The sequence below is a fragment of the Ictalurus furcatus genome, chromosome 12 (genome assembly GCF_023375685.1).
Source record: "Ictalurus furcatus strain D&B chromosome 12, Billie_1.0, whole genome shotgun sequence".
NCBI lineage: Eukaryota > Metazoa > Chordata > Actinopteri > Siluriformes > Ictaluridae > Ictalurus > Ictalurus furcatus.
In genome coordinates, this window is record NC_071266.1 from 19364942 (window position 1) to 19392826 (window position 27885).

At 38.0% G+C, this 27885-nt stretch overlaps 1 protein-coding gene across 1 annotated transcript; it reads left to right on the top strand.

Annotated features, from left to right (window-relative positions):
• The first annotated feature begins 750 nt into the window (after positions 1-750).
• triqk (triple QxxK/R motif containing) lies at positions 751-27885 on the top strand. The gene is made up of 4 exons (XM_053638280.1): positions 751-855; positions 5173-5241; positions 19012-19097; positions 26941-27885. Exons 2-4 carry the CDS (start codon positions 5181-5183, stop codon positions 27046-27048), a joined length of 255 nt encoding a protein of 84 aa, XP_053494255.1. The 5' UTR covers positions 751-855; positions 5173-5180; the 3' UTR covers positions 27049-27885.

A 27885-nucleotide genomic window follows, 5' to 3' on the forward strand; every position in this document is an offset into this window, starting at 1 on the left:
AGGAAACAGGAGAACCCAGAGGAAACCCTAGTGGACAGGGGGAGAACATGTACAGAAACTGCACATACTGTAGGCACCAGGGACCCTGGAGCTATGAGGCAGCACCAGCCATTCAGACTTAGATTGCTTCAGGCAAATTTCAGAGGACATCAAAGCTTTTCATGTACACTTGAGGGTCTACATCCTCACAGCTATAGGATAAGCGGCACTGTTACAGGCATATAATAAAACGATTATTAGTTGCTGCTGCACTGTTTGAAAATTAGCTGCCCACTGGAAAGAAGAAAAATATGTTTTTTTTTTTAAACGTTGAAACTGCCAAATGATGGCAGCCACTTTGCAAGCCATGTTTGCTTCAGGCATAATAAGGCAATAAGCCTGCATGCAATTATGCAGACAAAAACTGTGGGGAAAAAAGTTACATGTAAATGACTTCTAAATGATGAAGCAGGTAAAAGAAAGAGACAGGAATAAAGTGTAGCTCTCTTTGTCTTTCTGGCACAATTGGGTTGTGACTGAAAGCCATTAATGTAGCTGCAGGTATGCTAATATGATCTTCCCTCATGGCTTCATAATTACAGTACATCATCCAGTGGGCATGCATGAATGAATAATTGATCATATTTATATTCCTGCTTATGAGATTCCATAAAATTATTTTCTGTTTGGTTTACACGTAACTCTTTTACTATTATTATTTCGTTTTAGTGGCTTATTTAATTTAATGGGAGTACTGCAGCTTGAAGAACTAAGTGGGCGGGGAAACGACGCTGATAGGCTGCAGCGGCATTCCCGCTGGGGTTGCGTAGACTGAATGAGGAACTGGATGTACAGTAGAAAATATTTCTCTATCTGGTAAGACCAAAATCCTTAAACAAACAACTACATTTCTCATACTTATAAGAAGTGACGCGTGTATAGAAGATATACGCTCAATTAGTCAATTATTTTCTTGTGTTTCGACCGTACACTTACAGTGCTCTACAGAATGCGTAGCAAATGTTTTCGTTTTTTTGTGTCTCTTTGGCGTCATTTCATTGGTCAGTTTTGTGACGGCGACGCTGTGATTGGATAGATTTTATGCCTGTCGTTTTATTAGACCCTCCTACAGGAAACTAGTGGCAACACTGACCAAAGTCCAGAAAGAACATACTGAATCACAAATGGGTTTGTTGGGCAAATTATGTACTACATAGGCTACAGCAGACATTATATCATATCACACCTTATGTAGTGCACATGAACAGGGAGTAGGGATCCATTTGGGATGTAGATCTAGCCTCAGTGTAACGGCTTGTAGAGTATTGTTGTGTACGTGGCGCTCTGCGTAGCAGGGAAAAAACGAAAGCTGTGTGTGTGTTTCAATATATTTAGACACACACACACACACACACACATACATACATACATACACACACACACACACACACACACACACACACACATATATATATATATATATATATATATATATATATATATATAGATAGATAGATAGATAGATAGATATTAACACATTCATTCATTCAGCCTCTCACCCATTCATGTATACATTCATTTTCAATCATTTTAAATCAGTAGGGGTTCTCCTAAACTATTCTCGTATCATACCATACTTATACTCTCCATTCATTCATTCATTCATTCATTCATTCAGTCAACTGAAGGATAAAGTATGTCAGATGTGTCTGAAATTCACCTTGCCTCACTACAGCATAAATTCATAAACAAATCTTTCCTTTCTTCCTACATTCATTCATTCATTCAGCCATTCACTGATTCATTTATCAATTTAATTTATAATAATCTGTCAATTCAGTAGGACAATGTGGCCCCAATAAACAGACCATTCATTCATTCATCCATCCATCCATCCATCCATTCATTCATTCATTCATTCAGTCAGTCAGGTATTCATTGATCAATTAATTTACAACAATCTGTAAAATTAGTAGCGTAATGTCGACTCTCATGTATAAATTAACTAGTCAGTGGGTCATATTTTGTGATCAAGCATAATTTCATTTCCTCCAGTTCTATTTTTGCCTGTATACACAGAAGATCTCAGTAAAGAAAGATCGCCTCACCTCACCTTCCCTGCTTTCAGTATAACGTTTGCTTTCTTTCGTTCACTGGTAGCTGCTCATTATGTTTATTTCAGAAGCTGCCTGAGGTGATAATTTTAACCTTTAATCGCGGTCACTTGAAAATCTTCGTGGTGAGGCAGCATTAAAGAGATCCTGCGTTCAATTGAAGTCCCCAGAGCAGGAGTAGCCTGTGGCTACCTTCAGCCTTATTTATGGATTGTTCACAGCTTCTCCTCTGCATTTCACAAAGGTTTTGAATGTGCAAACCAAAAATATTATTAGCAGCATTATTAACAAATGGGTCATGCTTAAGGCTGAACTCTATTAGACTATTTAGTTTTGTGCAGTCATGCATGGTGATTCGGGAAGCTATTATCTAATATTCATGACCTGTGACCCTCTTCACTTCCTGACCACTAGCTGAGTCTTCAAAGGAGAAAGTGCCTGAAGGTGTAGGGAAATTCACAACCCCTTGTTTACTTCCTGCAGTAGTCACGGTCACTTGTTTTACAAGATTTTAAAGCCCTGTGGCTTTGCATTTTGTTGTGTAAACGTTATAATTGCCTTTTTCCTCCATTATCATCAGGAAAGTCATTCATGCCATTTCCGCTTATCTGGCATGCCGACACACTGTAATGACATCACTTTGAGTTTGGATTACGCTTGGATTGTTTTTTTTCCTTATTCTTGCTCCAACTGACCTCCACTTGAACATTGTTCATTCCTGTTCTTCATCTCTGTACCTCATTAATCTGTGTGTGTGTGTGTGGGGGGTGGGGGGGGTTGGATTCCCAGTAACTGTTCGTAAAATGAAACGCTAATGTCTGAGGCTAATAAAAATCATATTGTTATTTAACAAAGAATAGTGTATAGTGAAGCTTTCTGTAATTTAGCCTAACATTTACGGAAGGAGTCTCAGATGTCAGAGCTATGTAACAGTCAGTAGATTTTCCACCATAGGAGAGTCTTCAGAACAGTGGACTTTGCATTTTTCGGGTTCCTTTGAAACATGACAAGCTGCATTTAAAGAAAAAATATATATTAACTTGCATAGGGAAAAAAGCTGCTATAATAACCCTAACCCTAACTGACTTGTCTTGAGACACTCCACATCATTAAATATTACTGTAGATGGATACTTACAGTAGTACAATGTGTTGTTCGTTACACATTGTAATTGCTCTGGAATTAAAACACTTCAGAATTGCTGTTATTGGAAAATAATCAACTTTGGGGTGAACAGTAACTCTGATTTGCATCAGGCCACATCACACCACTCCGGTATTGATTAGTTTCCTATAACAGCACATCATGTCATGTTTTATCCCTTACATGTAAGTTGAGACAGTGTACATATACTGTATGTTGTGTCACAAAAAAGGTTGCTGTTAGTAAAGAAAAACTTTGCACTGTTTAGTAGTTAAACATTCTTTTGTACTTAAAGCATTTCTATCCTGTGTATGTGGAGGTAAATTCATAATTATTGAGTCGATGCTCTAAATAAGTCAACACGCTCAGGTAAAGACTGACAACGAGGCACAAATATAACACGTTATTACATTACACAGTGATTTAAATGTCACAGCTCACAGTAATTTCTCAGTATATAGCTGACATATGCTTGCATTGCATGATGGGTAATCCCTGGATCTCCAAGCATACATGGAGGAATGATAGTAAAGGCTTGGTGGTTATGTGGGGGTTGGGTTTAACAAACATTGAACAAAAAAAAATTGCATTAGCATTTTCCCTCAATTTCCCAAAATGCCAACTTTCACAAAGATGAATCTTCTTGATGGTGTTTACATAATAGTGGTGAGAGCTTTTTTTTTTAAATGGTTTTATAAAGTATTATATTTTTTGTTATTTCCCAAATATTATAGATAACGTTAATAAGATTTTTTTTTTTAAATGCAGCTTGTCATGATACTGAGAAACTGTGAAGTACAGCATCCTCTCTTCTGACTGTTACAAAATGCTGACACTGGAGACTCCTTCCATAAATGTTACATAAACTCCCCACACAATGCTTCATCACATCAGCAATGATGTTTTTCTTTCTTAAATAACGTTTCTAAAATGTATTTATTACTTCTCTTCAATTAATATCATCTGCCATACAAGTCCCTGTGAATGAGTTGTTACTTTCCAATTGATAGCATATTAGAATGCACTTGCAGGCGACACTATTGTCAGACCCGTTCTGTTACAGAAATGTAATCAAAAGACATTCGGACCAATAAGATTTGAGAATTAAACAGCGCTGTGGTTCGTAAGTGCTTAACCCATCTATACCCTAATTACAAATCCAACCACACCAAGGTAAATTAGCATGGAAGGCTATTTTGTCCTCTCCTCGGTTGTTATGGGAATAAATCAGAGAGATGTGTGGTGTAAACTGAATGCTTAAAATATCCATGAGTCTTTCAGTATAGCATTCAAGAAGGCTGTCTAAAGCAGACTACCTGGAATTAAAGATTCGGTTCTTTATACCAAACATTAGGGCTATTGGAAATTCAGCAGAAGTGATTATGTGCTAATAAGCAGAACTTTGTGAGTTCAGGTCCCACGATTGCAGGAAATCTATCATTGGGTCCTTGATGAAGGTTCTTCAATTGCTATTACAATACAATAAAAATATAGAACATTTAGGCTATAAAGTGAGATTGCAAATTACATTAAAGATGAAAGACAATGATGTAAACAAAGAAGATAATGTTGATAATAATGTGGGTGTGTAAAAATGTACGAGTGACTGCTTTTAAAACACATGAATGCACTTGTGAAATTCAAGGATATTCACTTACAGTTTAGTCCAAAGAGAGTTTTTTTTTCATTTTGCGTTGCTTTCTCGTCATTGATTTTCTTTTCATGTCATCGTGAGACGTTTAAATATGCTTTCCTTTCTTTTTCTTATATCTGAATTGGGTCGAGTAAATGCACTTACATCTGGTTAATATACCTAAACATTGATTGGATGTTTGAAAGACTTTGAAATGTGGAGTGCAGTTCTACAGTTCTCCTGATGTCACCTCATATATTTCTTTTCTTTTCTTTTTTTCTTCTTCTTTTTTTTTTTTTACAGGGAACAAAATGGTGAAGAAGGATGCGAGCAGTGCAAAGTTACCAGTGGATCAGTACCGCAAACAGATCGGTGAGTTTGTAACCTTTATCAAATATTCAACAGGTACTTCCAGCTTTTCCTAATTCATTTCTACTGCTAAGAAATTGTAATGAGATGTGATGGCATTGTAGGTACAAATATATGAAGGAACTGAACAATGAGTCTCTTATGAACAAATTTAAAAAAAACCAAAATGCTTTTCAGAGGATAGAAAAAAGGTTGGAGGCAGTTATAAAGTCAGTGGATTATCATACGCATTGTTAGTGAATAATACAATTACATTGAGAAAGGGACAGGCAGACTTTTATGATGAAGAGTTATGAATTATAAATCCAGGCTTTGTTCTAAAGTTCTAATTGTGAAAATGCAAATTTGTAAGGTTTAACTTCATGATGTTGTTTCACCGGGCGCAGCATCTTTGCTGTGTGTTGACATAGCCTTGATATTGTGTACATAGTAACACAGTGTGTCATCTCTGCCATTAACCACATGCTTTATTTTATGTGAGCTCATTTTTAACCCCTTAGTAGGGTTATTTAGTTTATTGTGCATGGCGCACCCCATTTCATCACACCTGTGCTTTATGTCTTGGAAGAAACATAACAAGCTGAACCCCTGCTGAAACCTCCGCATCTCAGCCATATTCGATTTTGTTTCATTTTTTTTTCTTTCATCTCGTCTGTTCAAAAACATAACAGCAGGTAATGGACAATAAGAATCCCTCCTCCTGTCTGAGTTTGCTTTGAAAAGAGCCTCCATCGACCAATTTCAACTAATCTCTGTTTAACGAAAAAAAAAAGAAAAGTGTCACCTGAAATGCCATAAAGAAACACAAAAGAAAGAATACGCAGCGCAATTTGAAATCGTAATGAGAAGGTAATTTATATCCTGTCAGGTTTAGTTTTTTTTCTTTTTCTAGCCAGTGAGCTTTTGTGATGTTGAGTGTTTCAGTGTTGATACGTCATCCTTCAATGCTGTTGTTATTACTTCTCATAATGTAGTGAGAGTTTCTGTGATTGTGTATATGTGTGTGTGTTGTTGCTGTTGTTGGATCTTGGATTTTGTCTTTGTCTTGCATGACTTGTAGTTCTTTGCTAAGTCAATGCAGATGAACCAGGCATGTGCTCACAGTTAAGTTTGGACATTACAGCTGTAGCATCATATGCTATATGTTTCCTAAATCACATGGCCATGATACGTTTTTATCATGAGCTGTACTATATTCCACTAGTGTTTTGAACACACCCGTGTCAGCTTCCCCTTTCCATGTCCTCTGTCGCAATCACTGTCTTCAAACTAATCAAGTGAAGTTGTTAGATGATGGTTCCAGAATGCATTATGATGTGACACAGTAAAATAAAAATATTTGATACATATTGACTGCAATGTGGTGTATCAAACATCTAGTACTTCTTGGGTATTCAGCCTGGTTCACCGTTCATTGAATTGAAAATGATTCAAAATGATTGATTTAAAGGTTGGTAGATCTGGTGATATATTACAATTGGACCAAGTGTCATTGGGCATTGTGTAGGTGTAAGATCATTTAGGTACCCTTGTTAGTACCCTTGGAATTTAGCATGCATTGTCAAGATGCATTGGCACAAAATCTTGGTGTTGGGCATGTTGGCAGAGTAGTGAGGCTTTGGGCTACAGGTCATAAGGTTGTGAGTTTAAATTCCAGAACCACCAAGCTGACACTGTTGGGTTCCTGAGAAAAACACTTAACCCTCAACTGCTCAGTTGATCTCATTTGTAAGTCACTTTGGATAAAAGCATTAGGCAAATATGACGGTGTCAGTACAACAGCTGTTGTTGACACAGCGCGGATCAGATTATTAAGCAGACTATGCAACTGGTGTGTTGATGGCCCAGTGGTGACTACAATCAGTAGTCCCAGATGAAGAGGTCACTGTGGCACAGCAGTCCACGCATCCTGACAATATGGGTCTGGCCCCTGGGACTAACATGTCCACAGTGGGACAGGTGGTTGACAACTGACCACTGGGAGCACTTCAGAACTTTTCTCATAGGTTACACAACAATGATCCAGTAAATCTCGACTTTTGTTTGCGCAACTTGCCAACTGAACCAACCGAAGATGCAGACCAGTTGAAGAATTGCATGCATTATTGGTCATCAAGCAGTGTTTACTTTGGGAATTAACTTCATATCAAGCTGTGGCCTGACCCCTCATTCCTGTCAAAGATATTGGCATTTTAATATCCATCTATGTGCACTTGCATGGGTATGTGGCCAGACCAGCCCTGTGTAAAGGGCTCTCAAGCATCATTTGGATGTGACTACCAACTGTCAACACTAAGATGAAGCTCACTTGTGGACAATTGCGACGTGGCAACAAGGCGATTTTACAGATTGAATGTTGCTTCAGTGGACCCCTTGTGCTCTGTGGTGAGATTGAATGATTCTCAAACTCCATAGAGGACAGTATCATAGAATTTGTGTAATTATCATGCTCAATAATAGAAAGTCTCTGTTATTTCTAACAGAGCCACACTGATTTCCAACAGCAGCAATACAATAACTCACTGCTTTTTCTGGATTTGCAACCAGCTTTCACTCTTCAATTCTGTACTCGTGTACTTGAGTGCAGTTCTTATGGTTTCTCTCTGCTTTCTTGGCCTTTGTCATGTTCTTTCTTTGTGTTCTTGTATGTTTACTTAAGGCAGCTTGGCTTGTGTGTTTGTGTATGTGTGTGGTATTTTTTAAAATCTCCTCTGTCGTTGTGATGTGATGTGAGAGACAAGGGCCAAATGGCTCTCATGTGGTGGGAGTCAGCCTGTAGCACTGCTTCCTGCTGATGAATGATGGCAGTACTTTGCCTCTCTCTCTAACTCTAAAACAGAGGCCTCTCACCAAGCCGTCACTGTTCCTGGCCCTCTAGCTAGGATTCGAGACTGTCCTCTCCAATCAGGCATCACACTGCCTTTAACTTTAATTCCAAACAGCATTGCCTATAGCCTTGTCACAAAAGCTCTCACTGCTTTTTTTTCCTTTTTCTTTCTCAGAGCAGTGTGTGTGCTTGCACCATGACAGCTTCCTGATTCCTGCACCTGCCCTTTTTTCCCCCTCAAAACCTGACGCTTTTCTGATTCCATGATTGCTTGTTTTTTTGTTCCTGTCCTCCACTCTGGTTGAGGCTGTAATTGTTCAAACAAATTGCACACCCATTCTGCTATGCGTGAACATGTAAAAGTGTTTCTGCCTTCAAGAATTGACTGATAATTGGAAAATGCCAATAATTGCATAGCATAGGAAGCATCTTGTACTCTTTGAAGTGTTAGATGGGTCTTCTGGTCTTCATGGAATCAATTCAGTAAGTCATTACATATGAATTTACATTTATTATTCTGGTAGATGTGTTTATTCGAGTGAGGTCGAATCCAATCTAAGCACCTGTGTGGTAATCGAGCTGGAAGTGATGCTATAAAATTTACACTACGAATAAAAAGACTAAATTTCCAGTTGGTATTTCAAATCAGCATATTAACAGCTGGGAAGTTTATTGAACAGTAATTAGGAATTAGCGTTTCGGACTACTCAAATTTTCAGGGCGTTATTTGAATAGTATTTGTATAGCCCAAACTCAAAATAAACAAACAAACAAAAAACAAGGCACTTATGTTCACAAAACATTCTGTATTAAATCCATATTATGAGTGAGACTGCATTAGCCTTTGAAACTTGCATTTGCTGTTGACAGCCTCCCTGAAAGGTGCCACACTGCCGTACTGAAAACAACAAAATTCACTATGCCACCATGCAAGGATTTTATTGATTGCTTTCAGAATGGCAACTCAACAACACCTAGTTTGACAGACCACGAGCGGGTTACATTTACATTTACATTTATGTCATTTGGCAGATGCCCAGTTCCAGAGCAACTTACAATTATCTCTTTTATACAACTGAATAGTTGAGGGTTAAGGGCCTTGCTCAGGGGTGCAGGAGAGGCACTGAGCTACCACTTTCCCAGGTTGGCCTGGGCCACATGCCTACTGTTGATATTAGCATTTTGTCACTGGTGGTCTCAACAGAAAACGTGCTCACTTAGCAATTTTTTTTTAGCAATACTATATTTCACTTTCATCTCTATCTTATATTACCACTACTTTTTGTCTTTCTGGTTTGATCCAGAGCTTGGCATACTGTCTGTGTTGGTTTCTCCCAGTGTCTGTGTGGGTTGTCTTTCGGGACCTCCATTTTCCTCCTAACTCCCAAAACTTACTATAAATTGTCCCTAAGTGTGAATGAGTGTGAATATTCATGTACACGCAGCCCTGAAATGGACTGGTATCCCATACAGAGTATATTCCTGCCTCATGCCTGGATCCACCACACCTCTGATCAGGATAAATCGGTTACTGAAGAAAAATGAATGAGGTTTGTTCCTTTTGGAGGATCGAAGTATGACCAGTCAGTGGTGCTAATGTTAGGAACTAGTCAGCTTAGTTGGTTCAATGAACTAATATTTATAAAAGTAATGTGTTTAATTAAACTGAGGTTGGAACTACAGACAAAACAAATGAATTAGAGCAGTTGCCTATAAATCTAATTAGCACACAAACATATTCTTATAAATTATACATAGCTTCGATCAGTGTTGGGCAGTAGCTATTACTTTTTGGTAGTTTGGTACAATCAGTTGTATGTAGTAAAACTTTTTTTTTTTTTTTTTTTTTTTTTTTTTTTCACCAAACAGCCCTTATATATGCAACATAATTACCTTCCCATTATTTAACCAGGGTAGTCACATTTAATTTTTTTTTTTTTTCAAGTGAACTGAAACAATTCCCTTTATAAATAGCTTAAAATCTGATAATATTGCAGATCTCAATTAAGTACAAGTTTCTATCACTGATTCCATGATGGTTGAACTCTTTAAGTAAATACTGTCTTACTAAATTCTCACTAGTGGAACACTTTTTGTTTGCACCAATACAGATTTATAAATAGGAATTGAATCAAGAATGCACATAATACAACCCCAATTACGAAAAAGTTGGGACAGTATGGAAAATGCAAAACAAACAAACAAACAAAAAAATAACAAGGTGTCATTTGAAAATTCAGTTCACCCTGTACTGTATTGAAAACACATTATTAAAACATTATTTGATGTTTTACTTTGTGAAATTTTATTTATTTTTGAAAATATAGACTCATTTCAAATCTGATGACTGCAACACACTCCAAAAAAGTTGGGACAGTTGACATTTCACCACTGTGTAACATCACCTTTTCTTTTAATAACACTTATTAAGAGTTTGGGAACTGAAGACACCAGTTGGTTAAGTTTAGCAAGTGGAATTTCCCCCCATTCATCCATTATGCATTCCTTCAGCTGTGCAACTGTACGGGGTCTTCCTTGCCTTTATTTTGCACTTCATAATCCGCCACACATTCTGAATCGGAGACAGGTCAGGACTGCAGGCAGGCCATGCTAGCACCTGCACTCTCTGATTACGCAACCATCTGCTTGTAATCCGGGCAGAATGTGGTTTGGCGTAGTCCTGCTCTGGATGGCAGCACATGTTGCTCCAAAATGTGTATATATTTTTCTGCATTAATGGTGCCCCCACAGATGTACAAGTTACCCATGTCATGTGCACTGACACGCCCCCATACCATGACAGATGCTGGCTTTTGGACCTGATGCTGATAACAGCTTGGATGGTCCTTTTCTTTTTTGGCCCGGAGAACACGATGGCTGTTTTGATCAAAAACTATTTGAAATCAGATGAGACCGAGCCCAGAGAAGTTGGCGGCGCTTCTGGACAGTGTTGATGTATGGCTTCTGCTTTGCATAGTAAAGCCTTAACTTGCATTTGTGGATGCAGCGGCGAATGGTGTCGCTGACAAAGGTTTACCAAAGTATTCCCGAGCCCATGTCAGGATATCCATTACAGACCCATGACGGTTTTTAAGACAGTGACGTCTGAGGGATCGGAGATCATGAGTGGTTTTCGGCCTTGGCCTTTACGCACCGAGATTTGACCGGATTCCTTGATTGTTTTAATTATACTGCGCACTGTAGATGGTGAAATGCCCAAAGTCCTATCGATTTGTCTTTGGGGAAAGTTGTTCTCAAAGTGTTGGATTATTCGCTGACGCATTTGTTGGCAGATTGGCGAGCCTCAACCCATCCTTGCTCTAGGCCTTCTTTGGAGGCTCCTTATATACCATGATTAGATGATTGCCTCAACTTGTTTCACATCGCCTTCTTATTTGAACTTGTCACATCGCTATTAATAAACATTTATCTTCAATAAACTATGCAGTTGACTAGGTAAAACATCAAATACCTTGTCTTTATATGTTTTTGTTTAAATACAAGTCAAAGTACATTTACAAATCATTCCTCTTTGTTTTTATTACAATTTTCCTTACTGTCCCAACTTTTTCGGAATTGGGGTCATATATGTTCATTTAATATTTTTAAGAACATGTACCGTATATGAATGCAAATAGCATCTTGATTTGTTTTTAATCATATGCAGTGTTTGGATGGGTGTTAAATAGCATTATTCTTTTACTTATTAAATCAACACACACAACTTTGTTACAGGAAGTTGCATGTAGACTGCAACACTTGATGCAACACTGCTGAATCTGAGTCAACGCAACAAAGCTGTATTTTATGGAGGCTGTGGAAGTGCATCATGATGTTGTACTTGTATGAAGTTACACTGTGCACCATTTGCTTAATAGAACACTATTTGAGACTCGTGTCATAGACATGAATAGGGACTCATAACGTGAAATGTATTTTTGTTATATTTTAATATTGTATGCAGTTTTCTCCGTATTGGCCCTCCGCTAAAAATGTTTACACTCTATTAGCCAGGTCGAGTAGCAAAAGTACAAATTGTGGATTTACATTTTAAGTGAAAATCGATTCAATTTCAAGTAATCATTTGAGTGGTATTTGATTAGTTAGCAACTCGTGTCCTTCACTAGTGGTAACTACTTGTCATGGGAATTAGCTACAGTGCTAGCAATAAAAGTGATACGTCATTTCACGTGTATAGATGTATAGATGAATGTACCAAATCATTTGAATGTGAGAAATTATTGGCATGTGCTGCCATTTTTGCCTTTATTTCAAAAAAAGAAATTAGATCAGATCAGATCATAATGCCTTCTCCTTCTGAAATCTGTGGTCGTTTTGGAATGACCCTTAAAGAGTCCGCACAGGAGTTCTTTTGCGATTGTTGCGACCAGAAATGCTTGATTTTGTTGCGGCTTTCTTCAAAATTTTTGTGGAAAACTACTTGAACTGTCGAAATTGCACTTAATTGTTTTGCATGCTCTTTCGCAGTGATGTTTGTTGGTAAATGGGACATTTTAGCTGTTCTCATGTTCGATGCACGTGAGTCGAAGATGGCTTTGACCGATTGTGCGTTGTGATGACGTCACATGACACATATTGGCCCAAATCTGCGGTAATCGTGAAAATTTGCAAGCTTCTCCAAATATTGCGGCGTTTGCTTGGTTTTGCGTAAATTTCTGCAATCGCGGAATCGTGGAGGGACGGCTTAAAGTCGACGTTACACTGTACGATTTTCGCACATTGTAAAAGAATTCTTTGGTTGTGAGTTGAGATCTGGCAGTGTCCAAAATTTTTTACGAAAATCTCAGAGTAAGCGCTGCTATGTTGCTCATCTAAAAGCCATCAATAGCAGGATGGCATAGGGTTACGCAAAACGCATGGGACAGCTACGGATACGGTAGTGAGCCTGGATCACCCAGATTGATGGCATATTTTCTTTAATCACAGATCTGTCGTTGTAATGGTCTTCATTGTGTAATCTGAGATTAATCTGAGCACACTCTTACTGAATTAGGCTAAGATTTTACTGGGATCATCTTGTACAGTGTGACATATAATAATCCTTTTAAAAAAATGCTTTAATTTCCTACCAGTTTAAGATGATGAGGTGATGAGGATTATCCCAAGAGCAACTGGCGAGAATGGTAAATTGTTAAGCATTAGAACACATAGTGTAACATGCATTAACATGCATTTGTGCTTCTTATCTATCAGAGTGCATAAAGGACCAAGTCAGTGTGCGCCAGCAAGGCCTCTCACTGTATACACAATTTATCCACATTTCTCAGAGCAATTACTCTGATTTGGTCACAATTAACTATTCATTTGGAACAGATGGTCGATTCTGTTTGCTGTGTGCATTTTGCCCCACAACAGGAGTTTTCTGCAAAAATAAGACACACCTAATCTCTCCCTGCTGCTTTCGAACAAAACAAGGTTTGCTTTCCACACGGAATAGAATCAGTGCAGATGCAGGAGTGAATTGCTGCAGTACTTGTGTATGAGCGCGTATCACCGAAGGTGTAGGCTAAGTGCTCTGAACATGGAGTAATTGCTTTTTTATGGATCTGTGGAATGAGTGACTGGATAGATGGATATGTTCAGTTTGCCAATGCGCAGTATTTCAAATGTCACACATGAAATGCTGCATTGGGAGTAATACAGGATATGTTAGAGCAACACATGATGCTATCTTTTATTTCTTCATTTTGGCTGACAGATTTAACCATAATCGAAGGATAAATGTTTTCTGCCAGCAGGCTTCTGCCAAAGTGTGGTAAGGAAGCTGTATTTCTCTGACCTCAGCTTTAGAAACTCATTGTGTGGAGTTTCCATCCAACTGGTTTTATCTGAACTTTGAAACCTGAATAACAGAGAAAATGATTACATACAGTATATTAGCTGTGTTTGTATGCTTTTGATTTTGGTATGTATAAAATCTTTAAAAATGTTTACAATCCAAGTGTCTGGTATCTTTTCGTTTTTAGCACAGCTCTGCCAATATGACCTGATAAGTCCTAATAATTTCCCCACCAAGAAAATCTGAAAATTATTATAGATTATAAATTATAGATTTTTCTTTAACCACAAAGGACAAACATATGACAAAAACCAACCAATTTACTTACATCCATCCATCCATCCTACACAGGGTTGCAGGGGAGCCTGGAAAATATCACAGGAAAGTCAGAGCACAAGGCAGGGGACACTCTGGGTGGGGTGCCAACCCATTGCAGGGCACGATCGCACACATTCACACACCCATTGACACACTATGGATAATTTAGAAATGCCAAACAGCCTACAGCGCATGTCTTTGGACTGGGGGAGGAAACCAGAGTACCCGGGGGAAACCCCTGAAGCACATCAAGAACATGCAAACTCTGTGCACACAGAGCGGTGGTGGGATCCGTAACCCCCAACCCTGGACGGGTGAGACAGACGTGCTAACCACTAACCATTGTACAACCCCCCATTTTTTATTTTAATTTATATTACAATAAATGCACTAACTGTCCTGTGTCAGTTTGACAACTAAAACCTGCATGAGATAATTTTTTATAGCAAATTTAACTTACTATATATCGTCGTTTATACGTGGTCTGTCAACACCAAACAAAAGCTGCATCATTTTCCAGCTAGCACTTTTGACATAATTTGGGGAAAAAAAGAATGATGCGGTGTAATCATGTGGGCCTGTTGTTTTTGCTCCGTTGATACAAACCCAATTCCAAAAAAGTTGGGACGCTGTGTAAAATGTAAATAAAAACAGAATGCAATGATTTGCAAATCTCATAAACCCATGGTGTTATTCACAATTGAACATAGAAAACATATAAAATGTTTAAATTGAGGAGTTGTAGCATTTTAAGAAAAAAATAAGGTAGTTTTCAATTGATGGCCGCAACACGTCTCAAAAAAGTTGGGACGGAGGCAACAAAAGGCTGGAAACATAATAGTTACTAAAAAGAAACAGCTGGAGGTTAATTGGCAACAGGTCAGTAACATGATTGGGTTTAAATAGAGTATCTGGGAGAGGCAGAGGTCAATCTCTGAAAAACTGCATCTACAATTTGTGGAACAATTTCAGAATAATGTTTCTAAATGTAAAATTGTGAAGACTATGAATATCTCATCAGCTACAGTACATAAAATCATCAAAAGATTCCGAGAATCTTTAGAAATCTCTGTGCGCAAGGGACAAGGGTGAAAATCAATACTGCATGTCCATGATCTTCAGGCCCTCAGGCGGCACTGCATTAAAAACAGGCATGGTTCTGTAATGGAAATCACTGCATGGGCTCAGAAACACCTCCAGAACTCACTGTCTGAACACGGTTCTCTGTGCCATCCACAAATGCTGCTTAAAGCTCTATCATGCAAAGAAGAAGACATATGTGAACATTATCCAGAAATGCCACCATCTTCTCTGGGCCAAAGCTCATTTAAAATGGACTGAGGCAAAGTGTAAAACTGTTCTGTGGTCAGACGAGTGGAAATTTAAATTCTTTTTGGAAACCATGGACACTGTATCCTCTAAACTAAAGAGGACTAAAGAGGAGAGGGACCGTCCGGCTTTGTATCAGCGCTCAGTTCAAAAGCCTGCATCTCTGATGGCATGGGGGTGCATTAGTGCCTATGGAATGGGCAGCTTGCACATCTGGAAAGCCACCATCAATGCTGAAAGGTATATACAGGTTTTATAACAACATATGCTTCCATCCAGATTCCATCCCATCTTTACTTCTGAGAGACTCTGCCTCTCTAAGATACTCTTTTTATACCCAGTCATGTTACTGACCTGTTGCCAATTAACCTAATTAGTTGCAAAAATGTTCCTCCAGATGTTTCTTTGTAGTAACACTTACTTTCCAAGCCTTTTGTTGCCCTGTCCTAAACATTTTATATATATATATATATATATATATATATATATATATATATATATATATATATATATATATATATATATATGTGTGTGTGTGTGTGTGTGTGTGTGTGTGTGTATGTATGTATGGGTTTATGAGATTTGCAAATCATTGCATTCTGTTTTTATTTACATTTTACACAGCGTCCCAACTTTTTTGGAATTGGGGTTGTAAAACTTAATTGTGGAAAGTCTTTTGCTGTTCTGTAACACAGCCTGTTTTGTCTCCCTCACGTCTTTTTTTCGCTCTGCATGTGTTTAAATGCGAGGTGATGGAGTGCTGAAAAGAAATTAAAAGCTCACTGAAGCAGTATAAACAGCACCATTTTCATAGATGCTCATTTTAACTCAACTATAAGTTTATTTCGTTAAGCTAATAAACTTTTCTAATCACATACAGTGGGAACATATGTTTACAATAATCTGACAGTCCATCGCAGGCAATTTACACAATATATTTACTTACTCATAGTGAGAAAGCACCTAAATGAAACTCCAGGCTTGGAGTCAACGAACTACATGTCACGCGGTAATTGAATGACATACGGGTAGTGTGGAAAATTAAAAAGTTCAATTAAATATTTAACACATTATGGCTCCATGATGCTGAACAAGTTTTACTCAACACTATATGTTTTCAGCAAATTTGCTGGGGTTGCTTTAAAACGCGATAAAATGAGAAACTGATTAAAATAGACATTTGCTCCATTTGGTCAATTTTCATTCCAAGATTCGTACATAAACATGCATGTCATATATTATACGACTTTTCTGCTGATTTAAAATAACAAAGTGTGATTTTAAAAAAAGTGCTAAATTGGCTGAATAATTATGTTTTCAGCATTGAGCAAAATAGTCATGATTATCATATTTAGCTGTTATTAGGCAGCGCCGGAATGTTTTGACAAATGAGTTCCAGATTCTTCCTCACCGTGTGTGTTTGGCTTGCACCCATTGGATTAGGTTACCTTGATCAACACACAGAGTGATTTTGTTTTCTCTTTCTGAAAATTATGATGGAAAAATATCGCAAGAGATCCCAATATTTCCCTCATAACAATATACAGATGGATAACAAATTGAGTTTCTATGCTCTGAATAGTTTGATGAGGATGAAAAGGAGTAAAAATGTATACTATGGCCTTCACAGTCAACAGATCCCAAGCATATTAAACACCTATGGTAGAATTTGGAGTGATGTGATCAAGCCTCAGCATACGTCTTGCGGAAATGATGTTCCGCTAGCTACTACGAAAAATGTGATGTAATTGCTGAGCAAAAGGATCGTTGTAGAGACCCTGTATGTGAAAAAGCCTGTGGTGGGAACATTCATCCCCCCCAGTACTGAAACTTGTAAGCTTGTGAAGGAGGTTTTGTCATCGTGCAACCCTTGCAACAGCGTTCTCTACCACCATCAACAACACACCAGCTGAGGGAATATCTTTTGTAAAAATGGTGAATGGTGTCCAATATGGTTCCAGAGACTTGTAGGACTCGTGTTGGCATATTTGATATTTTCGGCAATGAAACGTGTAGTGTGATCCCCTTTGCGACTAGTAGGAAGAGCAGTGAGATAAGAATCTGAGAGGAAATCAAATTCATCTACTGTCATGTGCAGTAGATCCCTGATTCCAGATTGTCAGCCATCTATTTGTGTTTGCAAGGGCAAACACATTTACTATACTATACTATACTATTGCTTGTAAAAGAAGTTTGGTATGTCATACCCAAATAGTTGTTAAGAACAGCAAAAATAAACACAAACATGATATGATACTTGGCAGTGCATAGTATGGAATTAAGTTTGTGCCGAAAGTATTGAACGTGAACAAAAATATACACTGAGAAAGAGGAAAAACACTTTGAAACCTAAAACAGTGACCCGAGTGGTCTTCAAATAAACAGCATTCCTTGTTAACAGTATTTTAAGCTTTGTTTCCGCTAATCATGGTTTAAGAATGCGCTGCCAGAGTTTTCATTTATGCTTGCAAAGTTTTCGTTTACACTCTGCAAGTTTACGGTCGCCATTCTGGCACAAATCCCAGGTGTGGGTGGGGCTTAACAGCGATTTACTCTCATTGGCTAGTGACATTTGGAACGACAGCTCAAGTGTCCAGCTGAGGAGGAGGAGGATGATGACCACGATGACGCTCCATGCTATCTCAAAAAATTTGTTGTATGTGACTACCCAAACCACAAATATTAATAACGAACTAATATACTGACTAAGTAAGTAAGTAAGTAAGTAAGTTTCCACTACAAAGAACAAATACTGTAATTATACAGAGAACCGGGAGCCCATAGGAGCCCACAGTCCCTCAACTAGCTGCGTTAGATGCTTTAAGGTCACCTGCTTACTCTGTATCCTCCTCCTCCTCCTCCTCCAAGTCTTAATGAAAGGGGAGTTGCATTTAAACCGGCCCCAGCGTGTATCAACTTCGGCACATTTAGTCCTAACTTACACACACACACTCAAACTCGCTGTCCCTCCTCTCCCAGCTGTTTACTTTTCTGTTTTTATTTATTCTTCCTTCATCTTGTTGTTTCCAAGCTGACACAGAACGCACACACACACACACACACACACACACACACACACACACACACACACACACTCAGCCAGGTGGTGTATGTGCCATATGGGTTCACTGCACAAAACAGTCTTGCATAAACTGCAGCTTGTGTGGGCAATCAGCGCTCTGTGCATGCAACAGAGCGCTGTCAGTACATTCAGTACTGTCAGTACATTTATAGATTAGTTGTTAATATTATATATATATATATTATATATAATATAGATTCCTAATGAAGCATTAATGCAAATGTATGTTGTTTTATTTAAGTGTTAATAAAGAATTTACAAAGCCTTTTGTAACAAAAGTGGAAGATCATCTCAGTAAATAATTACTGCTATATTATTTAAAATAGCGCTTGAAAATATGTTTTAAATGGCTTGATTTGGACAGTAAGGTAACAGAAGTAACGTGTGTGTGCGTGTGTGTTGTGTGTTCTCTTCCAGGAAAGCAGGATTATAAAAAAAACAAGCCGGCTCTGCGAGCCACACGACTGAAGGCCGAGGCAAAGAGGAGCGCTCCAGGCATCAGGGTGAGACTTTCTTTGTTATCCTCAATGATACTTCTTTAACGCACACAAACATCATGCTGATCTTGAACTTTCTTCTCACTTTTTAAAGAACTTTCACTTTAACACATACACTCTGAAGAATGAAAAGGCCTGGCAGCTTCTGTCCTGTGGAGTGGAGGCAGAAAGAATTTAGGTAGATACAGGATGATCATGCATGTTTTACTTAGTTACACGGTGACCATGTAGCCTCAGATTCCTGTTCTTGGCTGACTGGAGTGGAACCCAATGTGATCTTCTGCAACGCATCCATCTCAAGCTTTGACATATTATGCATTCTGAGATGCTTTTCTGCTCACCACGGTTGTAAAGAGTGTTTATTTGAGTTACTGTAGACTTCCTGTCAGCTCAGACCAGTCTGGGCGTTCTTGTCAGGTTGTAGTGGGGGGGTTTGTGATGATGTTTCTGTGCTTATGAATGGAAAGTTATGATTCTCAGGATCTCCAGAGAGCCCCAGCTGTACTCTGTTCTTGGAACGGAATTGTCTGAGAGTCTGCCCAATAAATAAATGTAGAAATAAGCTTCTTTATGCAGACGAAGGTGAACATGAGATTGCATCCCATTGTTCCTGTCATTTTCTCAGTTTGTTTGCATCCTTTGTGAATGTCAGCACTTGTTTATCTTGTGTGAAAAGGACGTTAGAGGAACGTGTTCTGCAGTTCGAGTTGGAATTTGTCTGAGTGGTGAATAATGGACTCCTCAGGTCTGTCTGTTTATTTTTTATTTTTTGTTCTGCTAGGCATTATGCCTGCCTTGTCTTCACTCTTTCAGGGAGTTGATTCAGAATTCTTTGCTTGAATTTCCATTGCTTGTTCACTGTGGTGGTAAATGCTTGGCACGTGGCTCGGAGTGCCAGACCATTGCTTACTCAAGAGGTGGTACTTTAATGATGGTTGACATTTGTAGAGCTCCCTCTCTCTCTCTCTTTCTCTCTCTGTCTCTTTCCTCACATCCTCCTGTGTTCTGCTCAGCTCGTAGCTGTGGTTGGAGCAGGTTGGCAGCTTTTGTGAGCTGCTGTGCACCATGCACTGACCAGTTGGCATGCTGGCACAGGTAGCATCAGGCACAAGGCCAGTTGGCATGGTCATGGCCCCACCCCCAAATGACAGACGTAGTGGATGGCACAGCCTGGCCCCAAGGAAACGAGCTGGCTGCATCCTCACCATAGACTCAGTGGCTTGAAAAGATGCCATTCGAATGCACTGCCCGCTGGCACTGAATACTAAACAGCCACTAAACAGCCACGTGACGTTTAACCCCTTTCCATTTTACATTCCATTGCATATTTTAACAGGGTTTTTTTTTGTGTTTTGATCTTACACTTTTAATTTTAGCCAAAAGAGGAGCAAAATTACAAAACTACAACGTTTCCAAAATGAAACTCTCTAATTTCTCTAATGAACCCAAAGGCATCATTTTGAATATTGAATATTTCAATTACAGAGATGCTCAAAGTTTGACATGTGGAGATGCTTTTCTGCTCACCCTGACTGTAAAGAGTAGCTGTTTGAGTTACCGTAGCCTTCCTATCAGCTCGAACCAGTCTGGTCATTCTCCTTTCACCTCTCTCATCATTCTGTGCTCACTGGATGCTGTTTGTTTCCACACTATTCTGTGTAAACTGTAGCGACTGCTATGTGTGAAAATCCCAGGAGATCAGCAGTTTATGAAATACTCAAACAAAGGCATCGTCATTATATTTAAAGTCAGTTTTTACAAAGTGTAAGAGAGTGAAATAAAATGTCAGAAATAACTTAATATGAAACAGAAATGTGACTTTAGTCACCGTGACATCGAATCCATCTGTTTTTTTGACTCTTACACACACAGTGACACTTGCTATCACACACTTGCTTTTATGGTATTATTAACATTGTTTCAATGTTTAGGTATTTTAAAATAAACTTTAGAATTTGCAGTTTTAAAATCTAAACAGTTGGCCCTTGTTAAATAGTGAACTGAATTTTCGTTCTGGTTTGTCTTTCACTTAGTATGTGAACACCACCAGTCCACACATGATAATGCACAGGAGTACTTGTCGGATGATGTAACCTCTTGCCATTACCTCGTTATGCACCTCAGTTTACAGGTTCGGAGTAGCAGCAGTTAGTCAGCACCTCATACCGTATAACTCTGCGTAACATCTCCGCTGGTGTTGCAGCCCTTATCTGAGCCGTGTTTATGAGGCTTGTTCACACCTCTGTACTTTGAGTGCTGAACCCCACTGTTACTCTGCACATGTACACCAACACACTGGCCAGAGACCATCAGTGGAGAATGTATACAACACATCTGGGCCTGATGAACATCTATGCAGCCAGTTAACGTGAAATCCAAGCCCATAACGTGTGTTGCTGTTGGCCAGCGGTGTTGGCAGCCTAAACCTACCTGCTTTAGACACTGTAGCTGAATAATAGTAATGTAAAATAAAAAAGAAATAAAGTGTGTAACTGTGTATAGAAAAAAGGCAGGGGTAGGCCTGTCACGATAACGACTTTTGTTGGATGATATATTGTCCCAGAAATAATGGCAATAAACGAAATTATTGTCATTTTAAGACCATTTTATGCCACTGATATAATGATAATATAATAGCATAATAATGCAAGTGGTTAGCACGTTCGCCTCACACCTCCAGGGTCGGGGGTTCGATTCACACTCTGGCCCTGTGTGTGCGGAGTTTGCATGTTCTCCCCGTGCTGCGGGGGTTTCCTCCAGGTACTCCGGTTTTACTCCCCCAGTCCAAAGACATGCATGGTAGGCTGATTGGCATGTCCAAAGTGTCCGTAGTGTATGAATGTGTGAGTGATTGTGCCCTGAGATGGATTGGCACCCTGTCCAGGGTGTACACCGCCTTGTGCCCGATGCCTCCTGGGATAGGCTCCAGGTTCCCCGTGACCCTGAAGAAGGATAAGCGGTATAGAAGATGGATGGATGGATGGATGAATAATGCAAGTACACCCTTTCAAAGAGCAACAAACTTTTAATTCTTAAGACTATTCAGACTTTCGAATTGGAATGTCAAAAAATATTTTTTTCTATTAAAAGATGTTTTTTGACAAATATTCTTTAAATTTAACCAACATTTCATCATGTCATATTTATTAATTTTAGTCAGTTTCACTCTGACTCAAATGGCATGGAATATGAGTCAAAGGCATTTTAGTTGACGAGAAAAATCAAAAATTAAACCAAATATTCACACATTTTATATATTAACTTAAACATGTATCAGCAAAAACATGTGCGAACTGGCCTTGTTGTGTAAACCTGATCTCCTGAAATAATAACGTTACAATATGTACACTACTGTAATACAGTGTTGTGAATTCTTTTTGCTTTAGTTATTCATTGTATATGTTTTAGTGCGTTGTTATAGAAGAAGCGTATTCACAGTGTGACCATTCTACCTAGCGCCTTACTTAAGTTCAAGTTCACGTGTGCGTTCGTGTTATTTTGTGCAGAATCGAGTTGTAATATTATGTTGCCGTTGTGTAAATGTCTGATTAATCTCATATGTGTATAGGATGTGTTTGGGTGAGTTAATTAACCCGCTAGTAAAGCGCTTCAGTTTACCGCCGTTCATTCACTGTTCAGCTTCAGCTCACGCAGTTTAAGCGTCTCAATCCCCAGCATTATTCACTACGACTGGATTATTTCAAACACTAGAACTATTCTTTCTAGATTTTTCATCTTCAAAAAACATTGTTAGTGCATTGTTAATATCTTGCACTTTTTCAACAGTGTGTTTTAATTAAAATCGGTGCTGCACATCTTGCTACACAACATACATTCATTCTAATGTAAACAAACACACGTAAACACAATGGGCAATATGGAGGGCAGCAAAAATGATCGAAGTCATGTCCATATATTGTATGCCAAGTTGATAATGTAATTATGGTGACAGGCCTAGGCAGGGGTTATTTTTCATTCTCGAACAAGGGCTCTGATTGTTGACAACTAACAACAAAATATGCACACATTATCCATCTGTAAAACAGATATATAGTTACTTTATTTGCCTTTTAATACGCATTTTATGTTCTTGGGGAATATTAAACGCTAAAATTTATTTTGAGGTAAAATTGTGTCTCGCTTATGTTAGTTTAATGCAAATTACAATTATTTTATTTACAAGCGTCAGTTCCTGCCTGCATTTATTTCAAATTTAACCTCATTTGTCATGCAAAACTGGGGAAAAAAACACCATTACTCAGTCCATACAGGATTTCACACAGGTTCCTTTTTTCAGCCAAAAAAAAGAGTTTTTTTGTGGGTTTTTTTTTTTTGCTATTTTTTATTTTTTTTGCAGAGAACTAATTGAATTGGCAAAATTGTTTTGCACGGTCTTTCACAGTGATGTTTGTTGATAAATGAGACCTTTTAGCTGTAATCATGTTTAACGCATGTGAATTGATTCGGGCTTTGGCTGAATGCACGTTGTGATGACTTCACATGACGCGTCTTCACCCAGATCTGCGGAAAATCTCTGTATTGCCAAGTTTGCTTGATTTTGCATTAATTTATTTTATATTTATTATATATTATATTAATCAACATTTCATCATATCATATTTATTAATTTTAGTCAATTTCACTCTGACTTATTATAATTATATATTTATATTTATTAAATATATATATTATATATAATTTTTTTTATTTTATATTGCATTGATTAATTTTTGCTATCTCAAAATCTACAAAATCCTGGAAGGACTTATTACTACAACGTATGAACACTCGAAAATAACAACCAAATGTCTTGTGTATTATAGTATTTATTTATTTTTTTTTTAATGGATGCTTTTCTAGTAGAAACACTAACTAGACATTAATCCTAGCATTTGAGACACAGGCTAGATTTCAAATGTATAAAATAACATACTATTTTATTCTAAGTATGACTAAACTACACTTGCCTGAGGTGGCGAAAATATTGCTGAAACATCTCATAAGAGACAAATGCAAAACAATCCAAACACTCTATGCAATAGCAATTATGCCTGCGCACAAAGCAGTTTACTTGACAGCTAAATCAACATGGGTCCAATAAATGAAACTAAAGGGCATGAAATGTAAAAGTTTTCCAATTATGGTTGACTAAAGCTGTCTGGAGCCTGGGTGGATGAGATAGAAATGCAGGAGCTAGTAAGTGCTAATGAGGATGAGCGTGCTTATGATGGCCGCTGCAGTTTGTACACAGATAGTCATGGCCATTATAGCGACTTTTTATAATGTGCCTTTGTACGAGTGTATGCGTGATATACTTTGTTTCTTCCTTTCCTTATACTTTTCTCGGTCTCTTAGTCGAAGAGTTGAAGGAGAGCTGGGATTGCTGTTTGTGATCTAGCACAATGTCGCTGATTAAGCATTGTCCCAAATCAAATTTCAGATTTGACCATAAATTGAACCATGTGCCACATAAGACAAAGCAAGAAGCCCAGAGGTTCAAAAGCAAACCAGAGAATTTCTCCACTTAAAAATCTACATACACTGTCCAATATATTAGTGCAATTTTCTTTCCATTGTGGTGTGTATCTGAGCAATTTGCACACATTGTGCACAGAGAAAGTCTCCTAAAGTACCCAAATTTGATTACAAGTTTGATAATAAGTTGTCAAGATGAAGAACACCGGCTTTGCTAATTTGCTTTACTACACGATTGCACTTAATGAAACCGTGGTTGATGAGAATTGTAATGACTAACTTTTTTTTTTCTTTTCTTTAAAAAAAAATCTCATTCATGTTTGAACACCAGTCTTGCAGCTATCATTAGTTTAACTTTGCCATTAAACCCAGGAAAAGTCTTAATTATAGTAGCCTTTTCTGTGAGATTAGCCAATTCTCTCAGCTTTTTTCTACCCTCAGTTAGAAAAGGCCTTTTTCCTCGGCTTATTAGAAAAGGCTTTTTTTTTTTTTTTCCTCTGCTTATTTTCGCAATTGAGCCACAGAAGCCTGAGTTTACCTTAAAAAAATATATTTATTTTTAATAAATAAGAAAATGATTTATGTATTAATTTTTCTATTTGCATGATTGTTTTTGTTATTTAATTTGCTTCCAATACTTATATCTTCATATAACTTTTTCATATAACAAATTTACACACCTACTGTCTTTTGACTTATAAAGTACTTATAAGTATAAGCATAAAATAGATGTTTACAAAAAAAATTGATAGTAAATAAGTATTGGACATCTATATCATATAATACCTGTATTATATAGTATATTTATAGTATATAGTGTATCGTGTATAGTATATATACTATAATCGAGTCAAATGCACCTGGCCGTCCACATGATGTAAAAAAAAATTCATCAGACCATCTTCTTCCATGGTCCAGTTCTGATGCTCACGTGCCCAATGTAGGTGCTTTTGGTGGTGGACAGGGGTCAACATGGGCACTCTGACCGGTCTGCGGCCATGTACTGTGTGTTCATACCTGTGTTTACATTTGTAAACCTTTCTATCATAGCCAGCACAATCTTTTTCAGCAATTTGTGCTACAGTAGCTCTTCTGTGGGATTAGACCAGATGGTCTAGCCTTCGTTCCCCACGCACATTAGTGAGAGCCTTGGGCACCCGTGATCCTGTCGCATTGGACCACTTTTGGTAGGTACTAACCGCGGCATACTGGGAACACCCCACAAGACCTGCCGTTTTTGAGATGTTCTGACCCAGTCGTCTAGCCATCACAGTTTGGCCCTTGTCAAAGTCGCTCAGACTTTTCATCAACACATCAACTTCGAGAACTGACTGTACACTTGCTACCTAATATGTCCCACCCCTTAACAGGTGCCATTGTAACGAGATGATCGATGTTATTCCCATCACCTCTCAGTGGTTTTAATGTTATCACTGATCAGTGTAAGTACAAAGTCAAAAGACATTGTGTGTGTGTAAATTTTAAGTGGATATATACCCTGGGAGTATATCAAATAAGAAAAACAAAATGGTCCAAATGCACATTTATCCCTCACTGTATTTAATTTTGTTTGTTTATTTTGATGCTACATATATGTTTGCCATATGATATTGTTTGCTCTTGGATTTTCCACAAAGTTAAATATAACTATTAATGGATAAAACGTATAATGTGTTGCTCTTTAATAAATTAAATAATATTTGCATTGATAAATGGCTGTGGCATAAGAGGAATAAAACACTTCAGGACAGGCTGTAATTGGAAAATAATAAATTTGTCATGTTTTATTCCTTACTTGAGAAATACTACAATTAACAGACCACATGGAGATTTTATAAATGATCAAATAATATTTTTATGGTAGTGGTAGGCTTGAACACTGCAGTATGTCAACATTTCTATATGCATGTCGTATGTGCTTTTAGAGCTGCCTATATAAACAGTAAAGTATACACAGGTTTCAGTGATGAGAGCATTGCAGGTTGAATTTTCCTGCACTTTGCCTCATCAAAATAGTTTTTTTGTTTGAAAAGCTTTGCAAACCTGGTCTGGAGATTGTTTCATTCACATAAAGGTAGCACACTGTCATTGCTAGGGTGTTTTGAGTTCTGGAAGTTGATCGAGCTCTTTGCACAAAAGCATTTATTTTTGGCATATGACACACACCTGCACATTTTAAAGCACATTAAGTGCACTTACTGCGGTCTAGAATGTATGTATGAGAACCTGTGACTGGCTGCAGTTCAAATCTGAGTGGTTTATGTCATATCAGTGGTTTATCATAGTAATTTAGTTATGACTGAAGTGCTTGTATTCATCTGCTTTAAAAGAATGTTCAGGTTTGGTATGGATTTTGAATTGTACCTGTTTTTAGGACACCATCTTGGTGATCATGGCCGTGCTGGTATTCCTGCTGGGGGTTTACGCCTTCTTCTACCTCAATCTGAGCACCGAGCTGAATCTGGACACGGACCTGGACTAAAGAACCCAACAGATCACAAAGGAATCAGCGAGGATGGAGGCTGTGTTACAATCAGAAAGTGTTCTACTCCAACAGAACCCTTCTTGTGTCTGTTAAGAACCCAGTGATGGAACCCTAGGTTTTGTCTTTGAAGGGCAATATTTTCCTATGGGAGAAAAAATTAATTAAATGAGGGTATTTAATCAAAATCCAGGCACTATACATGGCTTTTAAGAGTCCAAGGAGTGAACCACGATTACATCTTTCCTTGCTTAACACTATTCTTTTCTATTCCAGTGCTTTCTTTGTTTTTATATCTTCCAGGATTTATGGAAATCTTAGTGTTAATTTTTTTTTTTTTTTTTTTTCCACAGCTCAGGATATTAAAGACATAAAGCCATGAGTGTGTATGAAGAATACTGATCATGTGTGTAGAGTCATTGCCCACCTTATTAGAACCTTAAATAATCAGTGTCTATAAATCGCTAGCAATAAAGGACATGTCATGAAGATCTTACTGAGCCCTCTATTGCTTAAGAACCTGCATGGTTCACTTGTATGCATGTGTGAAATATAAAGCTTGACATTCCAGATGAATTTGGATTTTTTAAATATTGGAACTCATGTATACATTCAGAACTGACTTGTTTTAGTCCAAATTCTGGAAGTTGGTTTATGGTGTTATTGCCTGTGTGAAACTTCTTTTGCTCAGGATTAGTGTTAAGCACATTTTGCTAGGAAGGATCGCTGTTTTCATCAGTTGATGTTTAACTCAAAGAAACATTTTTGTACTCCATTGGTTTTGAAGGATTTTGATGGACTATAATAAAACATGAATTGTTTATGGATGTACGGTAA